The sequence below is a fragment of the Physella acuta genome, unplaced genomic scaffold (genome assembly GCF_028476545.2).
Source record: "Physella acuta isolate Inbredline_101_S28 unplaced genomic scaffold, ASM2847654v3 ptg000829l, whole genome shotgun sequence".
In the NCBI taxonomy this organism is placed as follows: domain Eukaryota; kingdom Metazoa; phylum Mollusca; class Gastropoda; family Physidae; genus Physella; species Physella acuta.
The window spans coordinates 346,822-371,159 of NW_026732347.1; the positions used below are offsets into that span (position 1 = coordinate 346,822).

A 24,338-nucleotide genomic window follows, 5' to 3' on the forward strand; every position below is an offset into this window, starting at 1 on the left:
TTCAAAATAAATGCTTTATGTTTTTGTATGAAAAAAAGTGCATTTTTACATAATAAATATAGAAATCTAGTTTAATAACAGAATAAAGGATATGTAAAGAAATAAACTGGTTTTATAAGTGTATTTATCTTGAAAACAAACGATTTGAGCTAACGGAAGAGGTCGACCTGGTCGAGTCAGTTAAGCTCATGGTTGCTGACCCGAATAGTTCCGATAAGGTTCGATAGTTGTAGAAAGACACTCATCAAGTAGAGACAATTTCAAAATCAAACTGCCTTTTAGTTTGTTCTTGGTTGGACAAAGCTATGGAAGCAAATCCAAAAAGGAAAGCAGCGGTCGGCGTGGTCGAGTAGGGAAAGCTCATGGTTGCTTAACCGAAAAGTCTCAAGTTCGAACACTCTTCTAGGAGAGACAACTCCAAAATCAAATAACTGCTGCCTTGTAGTTTGTTCTGGGTTAAAAGCAAATCTAAAAAGAAAAGCATAACCAGTTGAACGTATCCTTAATTGTGTTGGAGGGAGGGGGATCCCTTCCAACACTAAAATTAAGAACGAAGAAGAAGAATGTTTTAATTTTCGTCACAGCTTTTCTCTTCTCTTCTTTGTTAACTTTTTCTCCACGCTTTCCTCGCATTTTCACGCAGGCCGTTAAAATAAACCTGTCCAAAGTGATTTTGTTTTTGCTCCCTTTCAGAATGTTTCTGAAATGAGTAAGGTAGGTGTCGTTAAATAGCTCCGAAGCACAATCAGTTGCAACTTTTTCTGGATGTTTCTTTTTGTGTTTCTTTCAAGCATCTATACACCATACCTCCCCCTGGAAAGAAATAGAATTTATATAGAAAATATATACTTTAACCGTGCCCCCCACCCCCCCCCCCCCCCCCCCCCCCGGAGAAAAAAGTCTGAAAGAAACCAGCGTTTCTTTCCCACAAACTGTTAAACCCGCTAATCTAATTACTTGTATCTCAAACTTTGCTTGTATGGCAATGCGAATTTTATCTCACTCAACAGCTCGTATCTAAAAAAATTCGTATGTAGAGTTAACATTGTACTATGAAACACGCCCTGTGGTCTACTCATTCAAATAAAAGCCCGTAACGCATCTAAACAAAACTACCAAACATTTTGTGTGTGAATAAATCGCGATAAATACAGCTCAAAATCAACATTTTAATTTCTTTTTCGACCCCTTTTGGGTCGGCGCCTGAATCGGCCATTGTCCTCAACCCGTCCCTCCCTCCACCACCTCACGCCTTCTAATTTCAAAATGTGTGATGAAAACCGCTGCGGTATAAAATGTTTCATGTTGTATTTAGTGGGCACTTTATTGGACAATAACATTATGGTGCTTAAACTCTAAAAAGCTGTTTATATTTATACCAAATGCAATATTTATTGTAACTTTTCATTGGATACTTCGCTAGATTGGACCAATCGTATACGTTTTTACAAAGCTTGATTCATACGCTTTTATAAAGATGGCAGCCTCCTTAGGGCTGCTATGCTTATGAAACAGCTGTATTTGATAAAGCAATGACCATCAAATCAAATTAGGAAAAGAAAAACTATTAAAAATGCCTAGAAAGTGTGCTGGATGTGATAAAAATGCAATATTGAAGAGACCTAAAACAGTAAGTTTGTAGATAAAAAACAGTTGTATCTTAATTTTTTAAATTTTGAATTTGTTGAATGATGATTGAAAATTGGGTAAAACCTTAGTTTAGCGTCGGTTATTATTCCGGAATCGTATAGCAGTAAAAAACAGTAAAACAATGCCAAAGTCTGTCACACACTTCCGGAATTCACCGGAAGTACTGTAAACTATACTTTATTTGGCGTCATCTTTTATTTTTATAGGCCTACAGAATGTTTAAAATTTGGATAGATTTATTTTCGTAATCATTTTTACATTTTGTAATCATTTTTACTATGTTCGTAATCTAGATTTTTTTATTTGGCCTAGCAGCTAGATATCTAGCTAGATCTAATTAATTAATGGTCGCAAATCCGCTGCAAGCCAAAAACATTAAATTATTACATTTGACTTCATTATTTATAGGCCTAATTATATTAATAGGGCCTATATATTTTTTTACATTTTTAGATCTACTAATTTAAATCTACTAGGCCCTATTATATTTATTCTTGTTTCTTTTTGTTGATTAAACTTAAAAAATTAAAACATTAATTTACTACAATCGACTTTCAATTTATTTATATTTCAATGGTCAAATAAACCATGGTTTACCGTAACTCTAGTTACCGAAACTCAACAAACATTACCCGATAATTTCCGACGCTAAACTAAGGTTTTACCGAAAATTGAATGCAACGACCATAATCTTAAAACTTAAAATTCTTCTTAAATCTAGAATCAAGAATCTATAAAATCTTTCGTTTTAGGTAGGCTACATAAAATCGCCCGTGTCTAGTAATGTGAAAAACAGGTGACTCCTTAAATTTTAAAATTATTTCACATTTAGAGGAGGATAGGGCCTGGGCTATATGATTTGAAAAAAAAATGGGTAAAACTCCATTTTAGTGTATTTTATTCCCTGCTTCACGTTCACCTCCAGTTGAGCATATTTTATAATTAACACAACCAAAACACACATAAACGTTAGGAAAACACTTATATCTAGCCTATTTATTTTTTTATGAATATGATTTTTAGTTAGAAAAGGTAAAAAAAAATACATAAAAAAGCATTAGAACTGTTCCAATTAAATATCGTGTGATCATCAGCGGGAGAAAAAAATCCTTACACTGTCGCGGGTTCACCGTGAGTTCACATAGACTTTAATTATCAGCATACATCATAGCTCGGGCAATAGCTGTTTGAAATTGTGTTGGCCTCAGTTTTGGGGTCATTGTAAGTTCATAAATGTTTATTTATAGTATAATGCCTGGGAGATACTTGTAACAATACAAACTTAACGGCCTTGCAATTGTGAGTTACGTTTACGTACTTCACCCATTGCAATGGCAATGAAAATTCTAACTGACACACAAACATAGCACATTCAATATTCTAAATTTGGATTTTTCTCAAGTTTTGACAAAAGTAAATTATCAAAATCTAAAACAAAGTCAGTCTCTGTTATTTTTTATTCATTTGTTAAAACAAAAATACAATACAAATAAATAAATTGTGTTTTCCTAATGTTTTGGTGTGTTTCGGTTATTATAATAAAATACGCTCAACTGGAGGTCAACAAGAAGCGGAGAATAAAATAAGCTGTTTTTTTAACTGTTATACCATTCCGGAATAATAACCGACGCTATACCGGGGGATTACCATAATTTTTAAATTGCAAAGTATATCCATTTTAAGTTCACAAAACACAAATTCCAAGGCCCAAACTGACATAGGGCGGGCCTGAAATATTTGACATTTAAAAAACTGGATTGGCGCTTATGTCCGGTGCCTTCATTTCTTTTAAAGAGCATCCTTTAATAGGGACATAGAGAGACACATGACATTTGATGATTGAACCTAACTAGGGGCCCTAACCAAAGTTCCACCTGTCTGTTTACTGTGTATGTTCAACCTCGATGTTATTACGCACTGAGGGTGATTAATGTACAATGTACACTCAATTCTTTCATGCAGCATGTCTGTGTGGAAATGTAGACTAACCTGCGCCCCAACAACTATGATCCCAGAAATATAGCGCCTGCTTTGTTTCGATTAAATAACTCAGTTTTAGAAAACAAGACCATGCGTCTAAAAATACACCTTAAATAAATCCTCTTAAAGTATTGGGTTAGCATTTCTTATGAAACTGCAGCAAATTGCAGGGCAAATATTTAATAAATATTGGAAAATTAATCTTGCGCAAAGACAATTTAAAGAAAGTTTTATTCGCTGCCCAGATTATTGCGTGACTACTAACTTGCAAGACTAATATTTATTTTCCCAGAGTTACTCTTGTTTTTTAAATTGAATAATTTCATTTTCAATCCCCAAATCAGTTTGGGCTTTATGGTTGGTGTTTTATCTATTAACTTAAATGGGTATACATATACTCAGAATATGTAAAGTTTGGACATAAAGCTAGGGTACATCTGATTCATGACATCAGTCTTTGTTTTCATTAACATTAATTGGTTGCTAAACCCAGCAGTACACTTTTTGTAAATGCGATCGTAGGAAATAGTCTCAGGAAAAATGTCACAAATGTGCATGGCATTAGTACAGGGGCGGAACTACAGTGCCGCCAGACCCTGCAATGCGGGGGGGGGGGGCCCAGGCCATTTTGGGGCCCACAGCCGACCATAATTGGTCCACAATCCATTGAGGTTTTACAAAGTAAAATGTACGTTTGTTGTATTGGTAGAACTACTATTCTATACTATAATAATTTTAAAAAATAATACAATAACAATAATTTCAGTTTTATGTAGTTTACTTCTTTTTGTTTAAGATAAAAAATGTTATAATAAACGTGCATAATTTGAATTGTCTCCCTTGAGTATTTTACAATAGGCTTAATTTTTCTAGTTCCGCAACTGGCACATTGCTAGTGGTTGTGGAAAAACAAACAGATCTACTACAGTAGTGATGATCTACAGTAGCTAACACAAGCTGTTTTGTTAAAGAAAAAAATATACAAATATACATGAGCTGTAGTGTGAATGATAGGTAAACTTTCAAACCATTTCCATGACTATTTCCCTTTTTAAATAGTAAAAAAAGAATGCCCTTAAGCTCCTTTTAATTGATTTGTACAAAACAAATTAATAAGCAATTTCATCTCTTAATTATTAGTTTTCTTAAATACATACTAAAGAATGACCTCATATAAAAAAGAAATGTGTTAAAACTTAATAATATAAATACAAAAAATAAATAAAAATAAACATAACACGAGAAACCATTAGACATACAAAGCATTCATATGTATATACTTTTGAGTGAAAGATGCATTACGGCTGATATAAAATGAAACGGAGATTTTAAAAACAGACTTATGCACTCACACACATGATTTGTTGTTGTATTTGTTTAAAATGAAAAAAAAAAGCAAAGAATTTTTTATTCTAAACCTGATCAGGCTCAAAATAAGTATTCTATGTTTGTATTTTGTGTTTGTTTATATATATATATATATATATATATATATATATATATATATATATATATATAGATATAGATATAGGCGGCCCAACATTTTTTCTTTGCGGGGTGGCCATTTTTTTCTAGTTCCGCCACTGCATTAGTAAATAATTTTATATTTTTTAGAAAGTGCTAATCAACATAAAATTAATTAAATGTAATTTTGACATTTTAGATATATGTCTTTAGGTTGTATTTGTATGGTAACACACATAAAAATTTTTAGTCTGAAGTATATATATAACTATGTGGCTACATTTCTTTTATAATTAATTTATTATTTTTTTTATTGAGTATTCAAACTAATATGTAACAAAATTGAGGCTGCTGTGTAAATCATCTTATATTACTATTACTTGCTAAAAACCATAATTTCTTTTACAGTTTATAAATATTGTTACTAAAAATTGCCACCCATGTTTATAAATATTGTTACTAAAAATTGCCACCCATGTTTATAAACACCCGAAATTTTACAATTCTCATCAAGTAAATCAAAATATTACTTAATACACAATGGTGACTTTTTTTCCTAACAAAAACTGACTTTTTCCCTGTGGCTTCTTTCCTTTCACCTATAAATAGGCTACAGCCTATGAAATTAATTTTTAAACTTAATTTTCCCAGGAAAAAATTATATCACTAAAATCTCGATTTTTTCCCCCTCTTTACTATGATACGATAGCATTTGTCTATCTTAAAGAGAATATAAAATTTGGGTTCTTTGAAATACAGCATTCACCCTGCAGCAATCAGTTCAGTGTTACGGTACCAAAATAGTCTTGGCACCATAATGCTTTTTATTGTATCCACATAGTTTTGTATAGTTGACCAAAATATTTAATATTACTACTGTATAGCCCTTAATTATTACAACAACTTTATTAGTATACACTATTGAATATTAGGAAAATATGTTATATTTGGATAAGAAATTTTAAAAAAAAACTAATACTCTTTGCTTTGTCTAGCTAAACCCAGCCTGATATTTGTATGGCTAAATAAAACTAAACTTCCTGTGTAGCTTAACACAATAGGTGAATTGTCTAAGTACAAGTATGTTATTCAACCTGGCTCTATACAACTTGTTAGTTGTCTGGCAAAATAAAACTAGTTGACTGGTCTAGCTCAGCACAACTTGTTTACTTATCAGAGTTTTGCATAAGTGTTACATGCATGCTATTATTTTTTACAGCACATATCATGTTTTATCCCACTGATACATATGCTCGTTTAAAAGCATGATAGCTTTACAAGTATCAAACCGATTTTAGTAACTCGATATACACTTATCTAAAAACATAAATTTGTATAGCATAACGAGTCCTTGTCATAATAATGTCAGTAATTCTAGACTTGACATGCTCTCACATAATATTGTTTTTGCTTATGGAAATACATTGCAGTGTGTAATTCAAGCAGTCGCTGCACATTTTCTGTTGTTGTATGGCAGGTTTAAGATATAGATATACTGGTGTAGGGGGGGGGACCAGAACTCATTGAAATCACAGCTGACTGGCATTAAGTTACATATTAAATAAATGTAGACAACATGCTCTATTTCAAAGCTCATTTCAGTTAACACTAAAAATCTAGTTACTTCTTTTCATTAGTGTCTGTGCCAGTAGCTAGGCAAATCATTCTCAGACGTTGATGTTCCATATACAAGGAAACAGAGGTGGTGTAGCTGAGGTCTGGCACTATGAAGTAGCTATGTATTAATGTATACATTACTTTTTAAAGTCTGTAGGTGCCATGCCCAGCACTGTCCAGTGTCTTTGTGCTCAGTCTCTAGGTGCTGTGTCCAGTCTCTAGGTGCTGTGTCCAGTGTCTAGGTGCTGTGTCCAGTCTCTAGGTGCTGTGTCCAGTGTCTAGGTGCTGTGTCCAGTCTCTAGGTGCTGTGTCCAGTGTCTAGGTGCTGTGTCCAGTCTTTAGGTGCTGTGTCTAGTCTCTAGGTGCTGTGTCCAGTCTCTAGGTGCTGTGTCCAGTCTCAAGGTGCTGTGTCCAGTCTCAAGGTGCTGTGTCCAGTCTCTAGGTGCTGTGTCCAGTCTCTAGGTGCTGTGTCCAGTGTCTAGGTGCTGTGTCCAGTGTCTAGGTGCTGTGTCCAGTGTCTAGGTGCTGTGTCCAGTCTCTAGGTGCTGTGTCCAGTCTCTAGGTGCTGTGTCCAGTATCTAGGTGCTGTGTCCAGTGTCTAGGTGCTGTGTCCAGTCTCTAGGTGCTGTGTCCAGTCTCTAGGTGCTGTGTCCAGTGTCTAGGTGCTGTGTCCAGTGTCTAGGTGCTGTGTCCAGTCTCTAGGTGCTGTGTCCAGTCTCTAGGTGCTGTGTCTAGTCTCTAGGTGATGTGTCCAGTGTCTAGGTGCTGTGTCCAGTCTCTAGGTGCTGTGTCCAGTCTCTAGGAGCTGTGTCCAGTGTCTTTGTGTTGTGTCTAGTCTCTAGGTGATGTGTCCAGTCTCTAGGTGCTGTGTCCAGTCTCTAGGAGCTGTGTCCAGTGTCTTTGTGTTGTGTCTAGTCTCTAGGTGATGTGTCCAGTGTCTAGGTGCTGTGTCCAGTCTCTAGGTGATGTGTCCAGTCTCTAGGTGATGTGTCCAGTCTCTAGGTGCTGTGTCCAGTCTCTAGGAGCTGTGTCCAGTGTCTTTGTGTTGTGTCTAGTCTCTGGGTGATGTGTCCAGTGTCTAGGTGCTGTGTCCAGTCTCTAGGTGCTGTGTCCAGTCTCTAGGTGCTGTGTCCAGTGTCTAGGTGCTGTGTCCAGTCTCTAGGTGATGTGTCCAGTGTCTAGGTGCTGTGTCCAGTCTCTAGGTGCTGTGTCCAGTCTCTAGGTGCTGTGTCCAGTGTCTTTGTGTTGTGTCTAGTCTCTAGGTGATGTGTCCAGTGTCTAGGTGCTGTGTCCAGTCTCTAGGTGCTGTGTCCAGTGTCTAGGTGCTGTGTCCAGTCTCTAGGAGCTGTGTCCAGTCTCTAGGTGCTGTGTCCAGTGTCTAGGTGCTGTGTCCAGTGTCTAGGTGCTGTGTCCAGTCTCTAGGTGCTGTGTCCAGTATCTAGGTGCTGTGTCCAGTGTCTAGGTGCTGTGTCCAGTCTCTAGGTGCTGTGTCCAGTCTCTAGGTGCTGTGTCCAGTCTCTAGGTGCTGTGTCCAGTCTCTAGGTGCTGTGTCCAGTCTCTAGGTGCTGTGTCCAGTCTCTAGGTGCTGTGTCCAGTGTCTAGGAGCTGTGTCCAGTGTCTTTGTGTTGTGGCTAGTCTCTAGGTGATGTGTCCAGTCTCTAGGTGCTGTGTCCAGTCTCTAGGAGCTGTGTCCAGTCTCTAGGTGCTGTGTCCAGTGTCTAGGTGCTGTGTCCAGTCTCTAGGAGCTGTGTCCAGTGTCTAGGTGCTGTGTCCAGTGTCTAGGTGCTGTGTCCAGTGTCTAGGTGCTGTGTCCAGTCTCTAGGTGATGTGTCCAGTCTCTAGGTGCTGTGTCCAGTCTCTAGGTGCTGTGTCAAGTGTCTAGGTGCTGCGTCCAGTCTCTAGGTGCTGTGTCCAGTCTCTAGGTGCTGTGTCCAGTGTCTAGGTGCTGTGTCTAGTCTCTAGGTGCTGTGTCCAGTGTCTAGGAGCTGTGTCCAGTGTCTAGGTGCTGTGTCCAGTCTCTAGGTGCTGTGTCCAGTCTCTAGGTGCTGTGTCCAGTCTCCAGGTGCTGTGTCCAGTGTCTAGGTGCTGTGTCCAGTCTCTAGGTGCTGTGTCCAGTGTCTTTGTGTTGTGTCCAGTCTCTAGGTGATGTGTCCAGAAATGTTTAGTATCCTTGTGTTGTGTCTAGTCTCCAGATGCTGTGTTCAGCACTGTCCAGTCTCAACGTGCTGTGTCCAGTCTCTAGGTGCTGTGTCCACCATTGTCCAGTGTCTTTGTGTTGTGTCTAGTTTCCAAATGCTGTGTCCAGCACTGTTCAGTGTCTTGGTGCCGTGTGTGCGGTCTCTAGGTGCTGTGTGTCCAGTTCTATGTCCATCTCTAAGTGCAGTGTGTCCGAAGTTATGTTAGTGAGATTGAATTAGCCGAACCACTTTTGGAAAGCAGTAGTAAGCGAGAAACTTCATTCTTATTAATAGTATCACTGATGACTCCCCGTCTACAGTAGTGTTTGTTGCATGATATGAGTTATTAAATTGTGTAGGCCACGTGTGTGTCAATCCACTTTCCCCCATTACACGCGATTGATCATTGTTATTTTAGAAACTTAGCGCTCCACCAAACAGTGGTCGCGTCCTAGCCGGAATAATGTTTAGTAAACACGGTGCTTTTATACCGGACCGGCGTTCGAAACCCGAAGCCGCGTTTGTATGTTGAGGTAATATTTGGAACAACCGATGTAAAAGTCATTGATGACATTGTGTCTAATGTCCCACACTGCCTGTGCTAGACCAACGCGTTATTCCCGTCGACTTGATATCCGTGTTGTTGGAGTACGGCTGATGTAAACAGTGGACTGAAACCCGAGCCCGCCCAAACATCCCGGCCTCCGACACCAACCCGTGTGAGCCACTGTCGCCACATAAAGTCATCGCCGCTTCTCGGGTTGCCCAGAAGAAAGACATCCGTGGAAAAAAAAACCGTGCCGGTTTTAATGTCTGCTGTACCAACACCGCTCGCCGGTTCCGGTTATTTTGGCACGTGTGCGCCGTCAGAGACCGGCACTGCGCGCCGTAGCCGAAGGAAAGCTTGCAGTGTTTATATGGCGTGAGCCCACAATACCCGCCCGTCCTGCGTGTCCGGCTGGTTGGCCTCCAGGCTGGTTGCGAGGTTGTCACATCGGCCTCAGGGTTGGTTGCCAGGTCCATGTTGTCACAACAAACTGTCCCCGTCACGTGGTCAGATGAGTGACCGCCTCCAGCCTTCCAGCAGATGATCTTTGACTTGGTAACCCCGGCTCACCCGCTGTCTGCCCGGTGTCCATTACCGCGACAGATTGCTTAGAAAAATACTTCCGGTAATTCTCAAGTTTATTTATACACCAGACTGGTGTTTTGATTGGTCAATTGACGGAGGGGAATGTATCAATTGAGATGGCTGATCTTGTCAGTAGTATTAGTAGCAGATACTTTGAGGGGCCATTTTTGCTTCTGATCTTTAAAAGCATGTAGAATACATTGTTGAATGTGGCAGAAAAAAAAATATTTGTCAAAATTTGCACATGGCTTAAAATCTTGTTTAGCTTTTGCCCTAGAAGCGGCCGTAAAATAAAATAAAAAAAATAAACCAAACAAACAGCTTAGCAAAAAAATAATTCAGAAATTTTATATTTTTAGAATCAGTGTTATAAAAGGTTCATATCCAGAGAAATGTAAACAACCAAATTGTTTTTGGCTTCTGTTTTAAATTTTGTTTAGTTACCGAAAACTCATCAAATCTTTAAGTCCAACAAAAATTTTAAAAAGTCAGATTTATGTAACTCTATTTATAACAACGACGTTCTTGGGTTTAAAAATAGTATGAGCCTATCGAAGAATTTCGAGACTATTCTTGGTTGGGTCCATTTGCCATTTCTGTGCTTGTAGAAACTTGTAGCTGTTGTTTTGTTTGTTAAAAGTTTATAGTTAAAGCAGTATACGTTTTGTATAATGAATATAACAGCATATATATTTTTCTTGAATATATATATAGGGCCTACATAACGCTTTGTATCTTTTATTTTGTTGAATATAGCTGCACAACGCTTTGTATGTGGAATATAACACAGCATACATTTATTTTGTTGAATTTAACAGCATACTAGTTCAATGCTTCTCTTGTGTGCATCAGCCAACATACCTAAACCTATTGTTTCAATGTCGCGATTCACCTTTCTGTAGAATGTATCAGCACACCGCTGAACTGTAAACGGAGTAAGGTGTTGGTCTAGCAAACCGCCGAAGCTAATCCAGCCTTCTGTCACACCCAGATTAACGCTCAACTTTTCTCGCCAGCGGTGGTCCTTAAAAAACATGGGTTGTCTCCCATGTTTTGTTACCTCTTATCAGGGGAAATAAGCGCTGAACGGTTTAACGAGCTAGGTGAACCGAATACTGTGAGAAGATTACCTCCGAATTGGGGTAAATATGGAATGCAGGGGGGAAAGTTAACCGCAGTATTTATTGGTAAACTTGGCCGGTGCCGGGGTGTATAATTATGTATTGTCAGTGAGCGGTGTCGTCAACACCGGGTTGTTAGCTCGGTGTTGCTGGGCCGGTGACTTGGTAGTGATGGTGACACGGGAAACGGTGGGCGGGGCTAATCAATCTTGGTCGGTGCTTGATGATGTTGAGGGGTGTCCGGGTTAGTATGTGCCATGCGAACGTTTTTTTTTTAAGACGCCTGACGATACGTCATATTTCATTGTATGGGTGTGGGAAAGCTAGGCGTATCGTGTATCGTACAGATGCATTAGTGTTGTTTGAAATAATGCGGTGTTTTTAGGTCTTTTGTGGTGGGGGATTACCTTAGGGGAAATGTGCTAACGTCTTCCGGTAAGGCAGGAGTATTATAAACAGGCCTTAGGATTATATTACTTATATTTCTTTGTTAGACCTACCAATGCCTGTATGCCATTCGAACAACATATGTGTGTGTTACTTATATTCGTCTATAAACAAACTTTGAACTACGAACTTTTTAATGACCAAAACTATGACGCCAGTCTACGAACTATTCCTTAACCAAAATTATGACTCCGATATTCGAATTCTTCAATGACCAAAACTATGACACCATTCTACGAACTATTCCTTAACCAAAATTATGACTCCGATATTCGAATTCTTCAATAACCAAAACTATGACTCCACACTACGAACTACTAATAATAAATTGTTCCGATTTACTGTTAACGAATACACCAGGCATCATCGATTCATTAGAGTTAGAGCTAAAATAATTTATTATAGCCTCCTAGTTTCTCAAAGTAACATTTCTTTAATTCGTTTAGTTGTTGTAATTGGCCACCATTTACAACTAGATTGAATTCTCGCCACTAGTGGTTTGGTCGTTGAGAAAATGTTACTGGAGACCCAATAAACAAGCCTTAGTGAAGATGTGGCCCCACAAGCTAGTGGTACCCTCAAGCCTGGCGTCGTGTGTTTGTGGCCTTTGTCGTGTATTTACGGTTATTGTCGTGTATTTACGTGTTTTTTTCTCTCTCCGGATTTTGTCGCGTATTTACGGTTATTGTCGCCTCCTGATGGGGGTAGAGCAAACTATTGTATTTGCTGGAGTGTTGATTGAATCCCCGTATCTACCCACCGGGCCGGGCCGAGATGAAATTGGAGATTTGATATTGAGAAAGGGGTGGGCGTCGCGGACACTTGTCACTGGCATTGTGGAGTTGTGCCGGTTGGCAGTGACAGATTTAGGAGGGGGCGGTACGGGAAATCAACGGGACCGGACCCGGTCTTCTATTCTCTTGGTCGCCATTCGATTCCTCTGCTGTGTGGGTTTTTTTTCTCTTCATCCTTTCTCCTTGATATCTCAGGGATGTTGCAATCCACGTTAGACAACTCCCACGTATTGCTGAACCGCCGGGGTTTGCTCCCCTTGTCAGCCGTATATTATACATGGAGGATTGGTCCCGGCTTGATGAATTATGTTGGACAATTTTCTACAAGGTCGGAGGGTAGGCCCTCGATGTTCTTCATTCTTCCATCTGTTTTGTAGGGGGGTTGGGAGGAGATGTAGGGGAGGGGGGTGAATGGAGAAGCAGTACCTAAGCCGTCAGGTTGAATGGCACTACACATAAAACAAGATGGCATGAGATCACTTGACCGTTATTAAAGATGACTGTTTCTTTCTGTGGGTGCCACACTCGGTGTGTGAGGGAGGGGAACAGCGTGTGGTTATCGTCTGCGATTGTGCCGGTGAACTGACGGTCTTCTGCTTGCTATTGAACGGCGTTATTTGAAGTGGTGTGTGTTTAATTTAGTCAGTCCATTAAGGCTACTAAAAGGCTTGTCCGCAGTTAACTGAAGTCGGATACTACAACTTGGACTACAGTTGACTCTGGAGTCTAATGCTAAAAAATGTTTCTCTAGTTGACTGAAGTCAGATTCTAAAACGTGGCCTACAGTTGACTCTGAAGTCTAATGCTAAAAAATGTTTCTCTAGTTGACTGAAGTCAGATTCTAAAACTTGGCCTGCAGTTGACTCTGAAGTCTAATGCTAAAAAATGTTTCTCTAGTTGACTGAAGTCAGATTCTAAAACTTGGCCTACAGTTGACTCTGAAGTCTAATGCTAAAAAATGTTTCTCTAGTTGACTGAAGTCAGATTCTAAAACTTGGCCTGCAGTTGACTCTGAAGTCTAATGCTAAAAAATGTATCTCTAGTTGACTGAAGTCAGATTATAAAACTTGGCCTGCAGTTGACTCTGAAGTCAGATTATAAAACGTGACCCTTTTAATTGACTGAAATCAGATTCTAAAAACCTGACTCTCTCGTTGACTAAATCTAAATCTATAATGGGCCACGTTCGCACATCTCTCTCTCTCTCTCTCTCTCTCTCTCTCTCTCTCTCTGTCCGCAAAAAATTTTCGCCGGACATCACGTCAGAATCGGCAGCGATATATGAAGAACTTTTTACGGACTTTTGTTGAAAATAATATGTTAGATGTTTTAAATGTATAACTACAATTTTATTTAAAGAAGAAAAATAAAAAATAAAGGCGTATTCGAATGTAGAGAAACAGTATTATTTATGCAACCGGAAAAGCATTTATATATGTGAAAAAGAACGCATAAAACTTTGACGTCACTATTTATACATTAACTAATGACGTCATCTGCCGTGTTTACAATATAAAAGAAATGAACTATTTCATTCAAATTTGATTTAGATCTACGTACACTATGAAATGTATACAATACAATTTTTCCGGCCTAAACTCATAAAATTTATTTATACAAAATCTTTGTTTGGAACTGGCTAATTTGGGATAAAAAAATTAATTTGAAAGAATAGGCATATTCGCGTAAGTTAAGATTTTAAAATACGTCTTTCATTCTCTGTATTTTATAAGGTGCCTAAATAGGGGAGATGTTAGTGTACTATAAACCACGCAGGTGGTGCGGGTTCGAGACACACCAAGTCAACTTGGTTAATGTACTTTTTTTTATTTTGCTCGGGCTAAACTTAAAAAAAAAATTCTATTAGGATTCTAGATCTAGATCTAGATTGTCGGGTGTCCGATAAGGCACTTCCCGGCGCCGCAGGCGCTTCAAATTTGGCAGGATCTTGCCTTGGGGCGACAGAACACGGGGGCCGGTTGGCCGAAAAGTCTACGATGAGGGGGTCAAAACTGACCTCGACTGACCGGCGCCTTATATGGGCGAATTAATTAAGCATTCAAATTCTCAACGTTTCGAAAGCCTAAGCGAAGCTGGGCAGCATGCCTAGTCAGTTTATAAAACCTGACTGTCTAGTTCGGAAGTCGCAAGCTAAAACTTGGTCCTCTAGTTGACTGTGAAGTCAGATGCTTTAATTATCCCTCTGGTTGACTTAAGTCAGATTATAAAACGTGACCTTCTGGTTGACTGTGAAGTATAATGCTAATAACGTGGTACACTAGTTGACTGTGACTTCATAGATAACTGTGACAATAAGTAGCCCAAGCACCATTGGCATCACCATAGCTCCTTGAGTTGTTCGTGAGTTGTGAGTGCACGTCTGCTTGTGAAGCACCAAGATCTGGTATGGAGGAAAGGGGGTGGAGGGTGAAGCCCGTACCCTTAGACACTGTAAACAAATATAATCTTTCATTCTGTTAGTCTTAATTAGTGACTGCTTTAATAGTTTGTTTTGTTAAATGACATATTGAAGAAGAAAAAAAACTAGTTGACCTATAACGGGACAACCCATGGTCTACGACAAATCTATCCATATGTCAACACTAATTTTGTCAAATTCTGAATACAAATCGTTTTTTCAATACAACTTTGTGTTCCAGCTTTGAAGAAAAAAAAATGTCGAGATTGCCCGATGTGATAATACTAACAATCTAAATACCCGAGCAAGGCATTGTGGTCGGTCTGACATTGAAGAAAATTCTCGAGACCGACACAGTATTGCCGGGAGCCCCCGCGGCGCTTGAGCCGAGCAGGTTATGAGCCAGCATTCACGGATATAAATAACTGAAGTTTATTATTTTTATCTCAGCGCATTGCATTGTAACGTAATATGTAAGCAGAGACTCCTGGTGTGCCGGGTACCCGGGTTTAGCCGGGCTATTCAATAGGCCTTGTGTTAAGCTGCCGTCGCCTTGCCGTAAGACTGCGAGCTTTTCCCCCTTTAGGTCTGACAGCTCCAGTCTCAGACAATCGACACCAAATTGTTGACGTGTTTTAGCCGAACACGGTCTACGGTTTCTCTAATCCTCCCCCTCCACGGGCCCTGGGTCGGGACTGTAAGCCTCGACTGTCATGGGACGCTGGCTCGCCGAGGCCTGGGTGGCGAGTTGCGTTATGTCTTGCAGATCTGTCACCTTCCAGCCCTTTCAGGTGGGGTCCACTTTAATCCGGTAATGGCGCGGGGGGCCGGGGCACACCGCCTTCTGCTACAATGAATATTTAACTGCGAGATTCGCCCGAGAGCCGGCGAGAAGACCGGCACGTTTGTCGGCCATCTGCCGCATGTATGTAGTACGTAGGGCTGGCAGCGAGCTGTTCCCTGCATGGGTGCTGCTGGTGTAGAACGTGATGAGTTGACACCCACCTCAATGTACGTTCATGGGCCGCATTGTTGGCACTCACGTGAATGTACGTGCATGAGCCGCATTGTTGGCGCTCACGTGAATGTACGTGCATGAGCCGCATTGTTGGCGCTCACGTGAATATACGTGCATGAATCGTGTGCGGCGTAAGATCAACCTTCTGCTCACCCTGGCGATTTTTTAGATGTAACACGAGCCAACAGAAGAGAAGAACGAGCAGATAATGAGCTTTAAACGTGTCAGGAGTGAGCTGCATTTTTTTTCTATTGCTGTAATTAGCAAACAGGTTACGTGTGAAATGAGTTTTTTCCCCTCAATTAGCGGGTGTCACTGCTGTCTTAAGTTAATCGTATAATGGGAGGTGCCAGGCTCGTGCACATGACGGTTGTGTTAACCTAATATTAGAAATCATTATGCAGTTCTTTAAAAACACCTAATATTAGAAATCATTATGCAGTCCTTTAAAAACACCTAATATTAGAAATCATTATGCAGTCCTTTAAAAACACCTAATATTAGAAATCATTTTGCAGTACTTTAAAAATAATTAAAGTGAACACCTAAAATATTAGCTGCATTCATTAAGTCATTTAATGGCAATTTTTTTTTACTTCTAAGAAAAATTGTTTTATTGTTGTTTTAGTTATATATTACTTAACTGTGGACTTCTGTGTGTGTGTGTGTGTGGGGGGGGGGGGTATGAATGTGTTGTCTAAAGTAGTAAAGGTTTTGTATTCTTGTTGCCCTTAAAGAAGTCAAATTGAAGTTTTTCAATACATTTTCCTCAATTTGTATAGCATTTATTTATTTTCTCAAACCTTTGTTTAGTTCCTTCATTAGGTTACTTACACATTATCACATAATTTTCAACCAGTCAAATCATTAACCTACCTAGCCACCAATCAACTCATTAACCTACCTAGCTACCAATCAACTCATTAACCTACCTAGCCACCAATCAACTCATTAACCTACCTAGCCACCAATCAATTGATTAACCTACCTAGCCACCTGATTAGCCTAGCTAGCCACCAATCAACTGATTAACCTACCTAGCCTCCAATCAACTCATTAACCTACCTAGCCACCAATCAATTGATTAACCTACCTAGCCACCAATCAACTCATTAACCTACCTAGCCACCTGTCAACTCATTAACCTACCTAGCCACCAATCAACTCATTAACCTACCTAGCCACCAATCAACTCATTAACCTACCTAGCCACCAGATTAACCTACCTAGCCACCAGTGAACTCATTAACCTACCTAGCCACCAATCAACTGATTAACCTACCTAGCCACCAGTCAACTGATTAACCTACCCAGTCACCAGTTACCATGAACTTTTTCTCTCCCCCAGGCTGATGCACTGTGTAAGGAATGTTTCTTTTGGGCCTTTGAGGAGGAAATCCACCACACCATCCAACATGCAAACCTGTTCTCTCCAGGTGATACAGTGGCCATTGGTGCCTCAGGTGGGAAAGGTGAGTGGAAGACATCTTTGTGTGACACATGTTGGTGACACATCTTTTAGCATTTGTGACAAATCTTACAGTTTTTGTTACAGACCTTAATAGTGTTTGTGACAGATGTTTGTGACAGACTTTATAGTGTTTGTGACAGGTTTGTGTGTATTTGACAGACCTTTTAGATTTGTGACAGATCATATAGCATTTGTGACAGATGTTTGTGTAAGACCTTATTGTTGTTGACAGACCTTATTGTGTTTGTGACAGATTTATTTTAGTGTTAATGACAGACCTTATAGTTTTTGTTAAAGATCTTATAGAGTTGTGAATCAGATCTTATTGTTTATCGCACATCTTGTGAACACTAAACACTTATTTAAACACCTACATTGATCCAGTAACTAAAAGCATTTGACATTCCCAGACTCTACAGTACTGGCACACACCATGAAAATCTTGAATGAACGTCACAAGTATGGCCTGAATCTGATACTGCTCTCTGTGGACGAAGGCATCACTGGGTACAGGGATGATTCTCTAGAGGTGATAGTATAAAAATGTAAAAATAAAATATCCTATACCATCACTACTATAACATTTTACCAATCACAATTGGCGTTCTTTCTAATCCGGTTAACTTTTTCTTGTGTTGATAGACTGTGAAGAGGAACCAGCAACAGTATGACCTGCCATTGACCATTGTTTCCTATGAGGTAAGTTTTTCTCTGTGCCTCTAACTATAAAGCAGTTGAGTACACGCGGGGGGGGGGGGGGGGGGTCCGAAAAAAAACTGTCTTTTGTGGACGAATATGGACTTGTATAAGGAAAAAAGGTGGATTTTTGTGGACAGGGGGGGGGGGGGGGGTCCAAAATCCAAAAAAATTGTGGACGTCATAAATGGATGACCCCTAAAGGCTGAAGTGCCAGAGTAGAGTAACTCCTCCCCTGCTGTAGTGGCAGCATATTGGGACTACAGACTGCCTAAAGAAAATTAAATGTTTTAATACACTTTAAAGATACTTAAATTTAAATGTTTATTTCATTAACAGCCTTTTAAAAAAAATATTAATGTTTCTAGCATTATTAACTTATAACATAAGTTAAACTAGTTTGTATCAAATAAAGTTCAGCAGTGTTATTTTAAACATTTCTAAAAAAATTTTCTGTATAATTGAAAGAAAAATAACTCATTTTATTTTTATTCCTGATTATTCACCCTGATGGAATGTCTAAACATGAGCTATGTTTTATAATTTATTTCACCTAACAATGCCACTAAACTTATGACAGGAACTTTATGGATGGACCATGGATGCAATAGTTCAACAGATTGGCCTAAAAAATAACTGTAAGCATTTTATTTTTTTCTAAAACCAGCATGAAGTCTATCCTATCAGAATAATAATGGTGTGGCATTCAAGCTAATAGTTTTAAAATAAATTAAATTACTAATTTTTTAAAATTGTTGTAATGTTCATCAGGTACATTCTGTGGGGTATTCAGGAGACAGGCTTTGGACAGGGGAGCAATGAAGCTTGGGGCCACTAAAATTGTTACAGGTAATTGATATAGCTTACATCATACACTAATTTTATTATATAATGTCCATCATACATTTATTATATTCATTACAGGTAATTAATATAAATTCCATCATACATTTATTATATTCATTAAGGTAATTAATATAACTTCCATCATACATTTATTATATTCATTAAGGTAATTAATATATCTTCCATCATACATTTATTATATTCATTAAGGTAATTAATATAACTTCCATCATACATTTATTATATTCATTATAGGTAATTAATATAACTTCCATCATACATTTATTATATTCATTACAGGTAATTAATATTTTATAACTTCCATCATACATTTATTGTATTCATCATTCTCAGCAGTTTTACATTTCAATGATAAGAATTAAGCTTTGTCAAACAAGTCAAATAACTTCAGTCATAATTTGTCTTATACATTGTTGTTGATCTAGGGCACAATGCTGATGACATAGCAGAAACAGTCATAATGAATGGTAAGTAAAGTTGTACTATGCAAATGTTTTATTTTAAATTGTATTCAATTAATGATAAAAAAAGATATATACAGTAGGAGTCTCTCTGAATAAATATCTGATTTACTTATAAGAAATTCACCATAACAGTTTGCTTACAGATTGAAGGCTCTGTTTTACCCATAAAATATCTACAAATATTTCAAATAGACTAGAAAAATCTATTTCAAAGAAAATGAAAGTTACATGTTTAAAAAAGTACATTGTAACTGGATTGTATATTACTAACAAAGTAATGAACCATTTTACCTTTCAGTCCTGCGTGGAGACATAGCTAGGCTGCGTAGGTGTACAGCCATTACGACAGTAAGTTTTGTTTGCCTCAGGTTTTTCTTATATAGTCATAACTTGATGATTGCTCATGAGCTAAGCAGACCCTCTGCAAGGTGTGTTGGGCAAACATATTTTGCCCTTAGTGAGAAGTGACTAGTGCGTTTTCTGTCATATTTTGCTATGTCACATTCTCTGTCATATTTTTCTATGTCACATTCTCTTTTTCATATTTTCTGCCCAGGGCACTGATGGTTATCTACCAAGATGCAAGCCTTTTAAATATACTTATGAAAAAGAAATTGTAATGTGAGTATTGAAATATCTATCACCTTTCATTTTTAAATTAAATTTATTTTATTAAGTCTAGCTTTTTAAATTACTCTTCATTTGCTACTAACAGATTCTATTGCATGCAGGGAACTTTTAAAAAAAAATATATATTTTAAAGCAAAGATGTATTTTGTTTTAAATACTTTCTTTAAACAAAATTCTGAATGAAATAGAAAGAATTTCTAAAATCTGTTGTATTTCTTTCTTGCTGTACAGGTATGCTTACTTCAAGAAGCTTGACTACTTCTCAACAGAGTGTATCTACTCACCAAATGCCTACAGGTCAGTTACATAACACACATTTCTTGCTAGAAATTGGTGCTGATTTTAGTTTTCTATCCAGTAATAAAATTGTCACTGATGTATATTAGTCACAAATATTAGGTCAGTTTAAGATACATTCTGTTTGGGCAGGAGCTTGTATGTTTGCTAACTCCAAAAATCTAGCGTTACAACACTGGGTAGATAAGGCTCATTAGCTGGGGACCATAAACCATCTACGACAGAAAACTCCAAAATCAAAACAGTAGCTGCCTTGCAGATTGTTCTTGGGTGGGCAAAGATAATGTTAAAAATAGAACATAAATATTTGAAGTCATTTTGTAACATCATGTAACAATATTTTCCAGTTACATCTCTTCACTCTTGATACAATTAACAAGCCAAATTTATCCATTAAATGCTAGAACTTAAAATGTTTCATTTCTCTTTTAAAGGGGATTTGCACGAGCGTACATAAAAGACCTTGAAAAAATTAGACCAAGTTCAATTATTGGTATGTATAAGGCAAATAAAAGTTACCCGCTTATACATTTTCTTTTTTCCCATGCATCATTATATTCTCCAGATATTATGTATTTTCATTGTTATATTCCCTTGATACTATTTATTTTCATCATTACATTACTTGGTATTATTCACTTTAATTATTATATTCCCCAGATATTGTTCTCATACATTGTTACATTCCCCAGATATTATTCACAGTGGAGAAAGTTTGTGTGTGAAAAAAGAAGTGCGGATGCCAGTTCAAAGTAAGTTTGATACAAGTTGTTTGAGCATGTTTACAACAGGTTTAAATGCTGAATAGGCTAGGTGTTAACTAAGACAGCATAGGTCACCAAACCATGCAGAGATATGGTGATACTGGTCAGTACAGGTTATGTGTGTATGCTATGGTTTGTTTAGGTTCCACATTCAAATCTTGGTAGATCATGTTGTCTAATAGAATATGGTCACCTTAGACAGCAATAAAACAGATTGTGTGATCACATTTACACTGGGATCAACAATATGCCTTTAACAGGATCAACACTATGCCTCTACCTTTCTAGTGTGATCTGCCCTACAGCTTTTATGCTGCTGTAATCAACACTATTCCTTCTACTGGATCAATACAACACTATGCCTTTTATGGGATCAACACTATGACTTCAACGGGATCAACATTATGCCTTCAACAGGATCAACACTATGCCTTTAACAGGATCAACACTATGCCTTCTATGGTATCAACACTGTGCTTCTACCTTTCTAGTGTGATCTGCCTTACAGCTTTTATGATGCAATCAACACTGTTCCTTCAATACTACACTATGGATCAACACTACACCATGCCTTCAACATGATCAACACTATGTCTTTTACCTTTCTAGTGTGATCTGCCCTGTCACCACTACTTCCCCTGACTTACATCCCTCAATCTCCAGCCAATAAGTGAACTTGAATTTCTTTGATTAGCTGTTGTGTGCTCTACCACTTGACCATACAACTCTTGATACTCCAGTATAAATTTAATTCCCAACACCATTACCAACGATGAAATGTGTTGTACATTAGGTACAAACCAAAGTCTAGATAAAGATGAACTCTACCAATATTAATGGTGATTGATCTGCTATGTCTTAGTGGCATGTGAGGCTAACTACAGCTAATGGTATAATTATGGAATTTTCATAGTTCATCTGATGGCTAATTAAGTTAATTGCACTACTATATTGTTGAAGCCAGACAGGCATTTGTCACGTCTAAAAAAACACAATCTACATTTAAAAAAAAAATTTTTTTTTAGCTATTTGCAAGAGGTGCAACTTCATCTCCAGTAATGAAGTGTGTAAAGCCTGTGTCATGTTGGAAGGTCTGAACAAGGGAAGACCCAGGTAAGGCTCCAGTGCTTAAAGTTACCAGGTTTTCTTACTTTGTTTTTATTTCCTAGGTAGCGCTATTATTCTTTTGTTTTAGTTAACCAAATACAATGTTTGTTTCTGCAGGCTTGGTATAGGAAAAATACATAAAGAAAGGAGGAAGGTGAGATAGGTGTTATTAGACCTTGTCTTGGTTGATGAAGATTTATTTGTCTATTGGATAGAATTAGTTTGTGTACTGTATGATCCATGTTACCAATTGGTCCTTATTTGTCCATACGTGTCCTTGTATACTCCACTGGTCAAGTTTGTCCATTGCCTGATCCTCTGAACAATGTCCCAAAACAACTTGTGTACAATTGAATAGTTTTTCTGTTTACAGTGGGAAGAGGAGCTAGAACAGCAGGCAAAGAGTTTATCACTACAAAATTCAGGCACTGATTGTACTATCAGTTCATCCAGCAAGACTAGATGTTGTACCAGTTCATCCAGCAAGACCAGGTGTTGTACTAGTTCATCCAGCAAGACTAGATGTTGTACCAGTTCATCCAGCAACCAAAGATGCTGTTCAGCACAAGATGGCTCCTGTCAGAGGGGTCAGCAGACAGACCTTGGCAGCAGACAATCAGACAAAGATAGCCTCCCATCCTCCAATGATCAAATGACAAGTATAAACTTGTGACAATAGGTTTTGGTGCCATTGCTTAGCCTAACATTAAAATAAGAATCATGTAGTAATATTGTTTCTTGAATTTATAATGTATTTACTTCAATGAGTATAGGTGTTATGACTGAAGATCAACAGTTTTTTTTTCTGATGGTAAAAATGAGCTGGCCTAAGGGGATGGTGGTTGCGAAAATGTTTTTAATGAATGAAAGATTTGTTTTAGTGTATGTGATTTGATTATGAACAGTTTATAGGCCTATATATATTTTAATATGAAAGGTCACTAAAAAGTGCCATAATAATTTTCAGTTTAAATTATTAATTTAAGGTTTCAAAATTATTGAAATTATATTTCTAAATTATGCTCAATGTTACCAAATAATGTAATAAAAATTGGTACTTCTGTGAAGTCAGCATGTAGTGAAATTTTTCTCTTTAAAATTAACCCTCGTTGTAGCTCTAACCATAATCTTGGCTCTAATGACTACAGAGCATTGTGTTCATGCCAACAAAACTTTATTCTAAAATTATATTAATCAAAGACATTTTTTATTTGCTTATATTTATATTTGATTTAGACAGTTACTGAATGACTGATCACTGATTTGAAAAGGGTGGGGTTTCAGTGTCACTAAATGTCTGAATACTGAAGGGGTCAAGTGGGTAAAGCTCATGGTTGGTAAACCAAACAGTTGAACCGTCGGGCAGATGAGGCTCGTTAGCTGGGGACAGTCACTCTTCTAGGAGAGACAACTCCAAAATCAAACAACTGCTGCCTTGTAGTTTGTTCTTGGTTGGACAAAGGCTATGGAAGCAAATCGAAAAAGAAAAGCAGGCTGAAATCGGAGTCAAATGCCTCAATGGTGCATAACCAGTTGACACGTATCTTTAATTGTGATGGAGGTGTGGTCGAGTCTGCGAAAGCTTATGGTTGAAAAATTCGAAAAAGTCTCAACTTCAAACCCTCTGACAGATAAAGCTTGATCCCTTCCAACACTTAAAATTAAGAAGTCTGAATACTGATTTTCTTTTTGGTGGTGGTGGGTTTTGATGTCATTACATGACAGCTTCACCAATGCCATTGTTCAGCTATGCCCCTGTGTGTCAGCCAAAATAAAAATAAACATTTCCAGGGTTTCATTAATTTTTTATTTGCAAAAGGATAAATGAAATGTACCAGAAGTTTTACCAAATTATTACTGAATGTAATTACACTTGGTCCATTAGCCTTCCATGTATGAAATAATATTAGTATCAGGCTAATTTTTACTTAAGCAAGACTTAAGTAATGTTAAAAACTTGGCTTTATTATTTTTTTTAATTTACCTTGAAAAAAACTTCAAACTAATAAAATAATTTGAAGACCATTTGCAAGTGTCCATTAAAAGGACAGATTGTTTAAGAAAATGAAGCTGCCAAAATGTGGTCTAGTGCAAACTTACTTTGGTTTTTTCATTTAAATATTTACAAGGAAACTGGTATGAAACAAAAAAAATTTCAATGCAATAATCTCCGAGGAGAAAAAACCTCTAACAATTTACCATTTTCTTTCAAATTTATTGGCA

The 24,338-nt window shown here is 37.9% G+C and overlaps 1 protein-coding gene across 1 annotated transcript; it reads left to right on the top strand.

Moving 5' to 3' along the window:
- The first annotated feature begins 1,469 nt into the window (after positions 1–1,469).
- LOC131951808 (cytoplasmic tRNA 2-thiolation protein 1) lies at positions 1,470–22,952 on the top strand. The gene is made up of 15 exons (XM_059314210.1): positions 1,470–1,630; positions 17,168–17,291; positions 17,701–17,819; positions 17,933–17,989; positions 18,567–18,624; positions 18,758–18,835; positions 19,279–19,320; positions 19,616–19,665; positions 19,874–19,938; positions 20,179–20,244; positions 20,679–20,737; positions 20,937–20,996; positions 22,034–22,121; positions 22,233–22,269; positions 22,489–22,952. Exons 1-15 carry the CDS (start codon positions 1,574–1,576, stop codon positions 22,786–22,788), a joined length of 1,260 nt encoding a protein of 419 aa, XP_059170193.1. The 5' UTR covers positions 1,470–1,573; the 3' UTR covers positions 22,789–22,952.
- Positions 22,953–24,338: the final 1,386 nt, after the last annotated feature.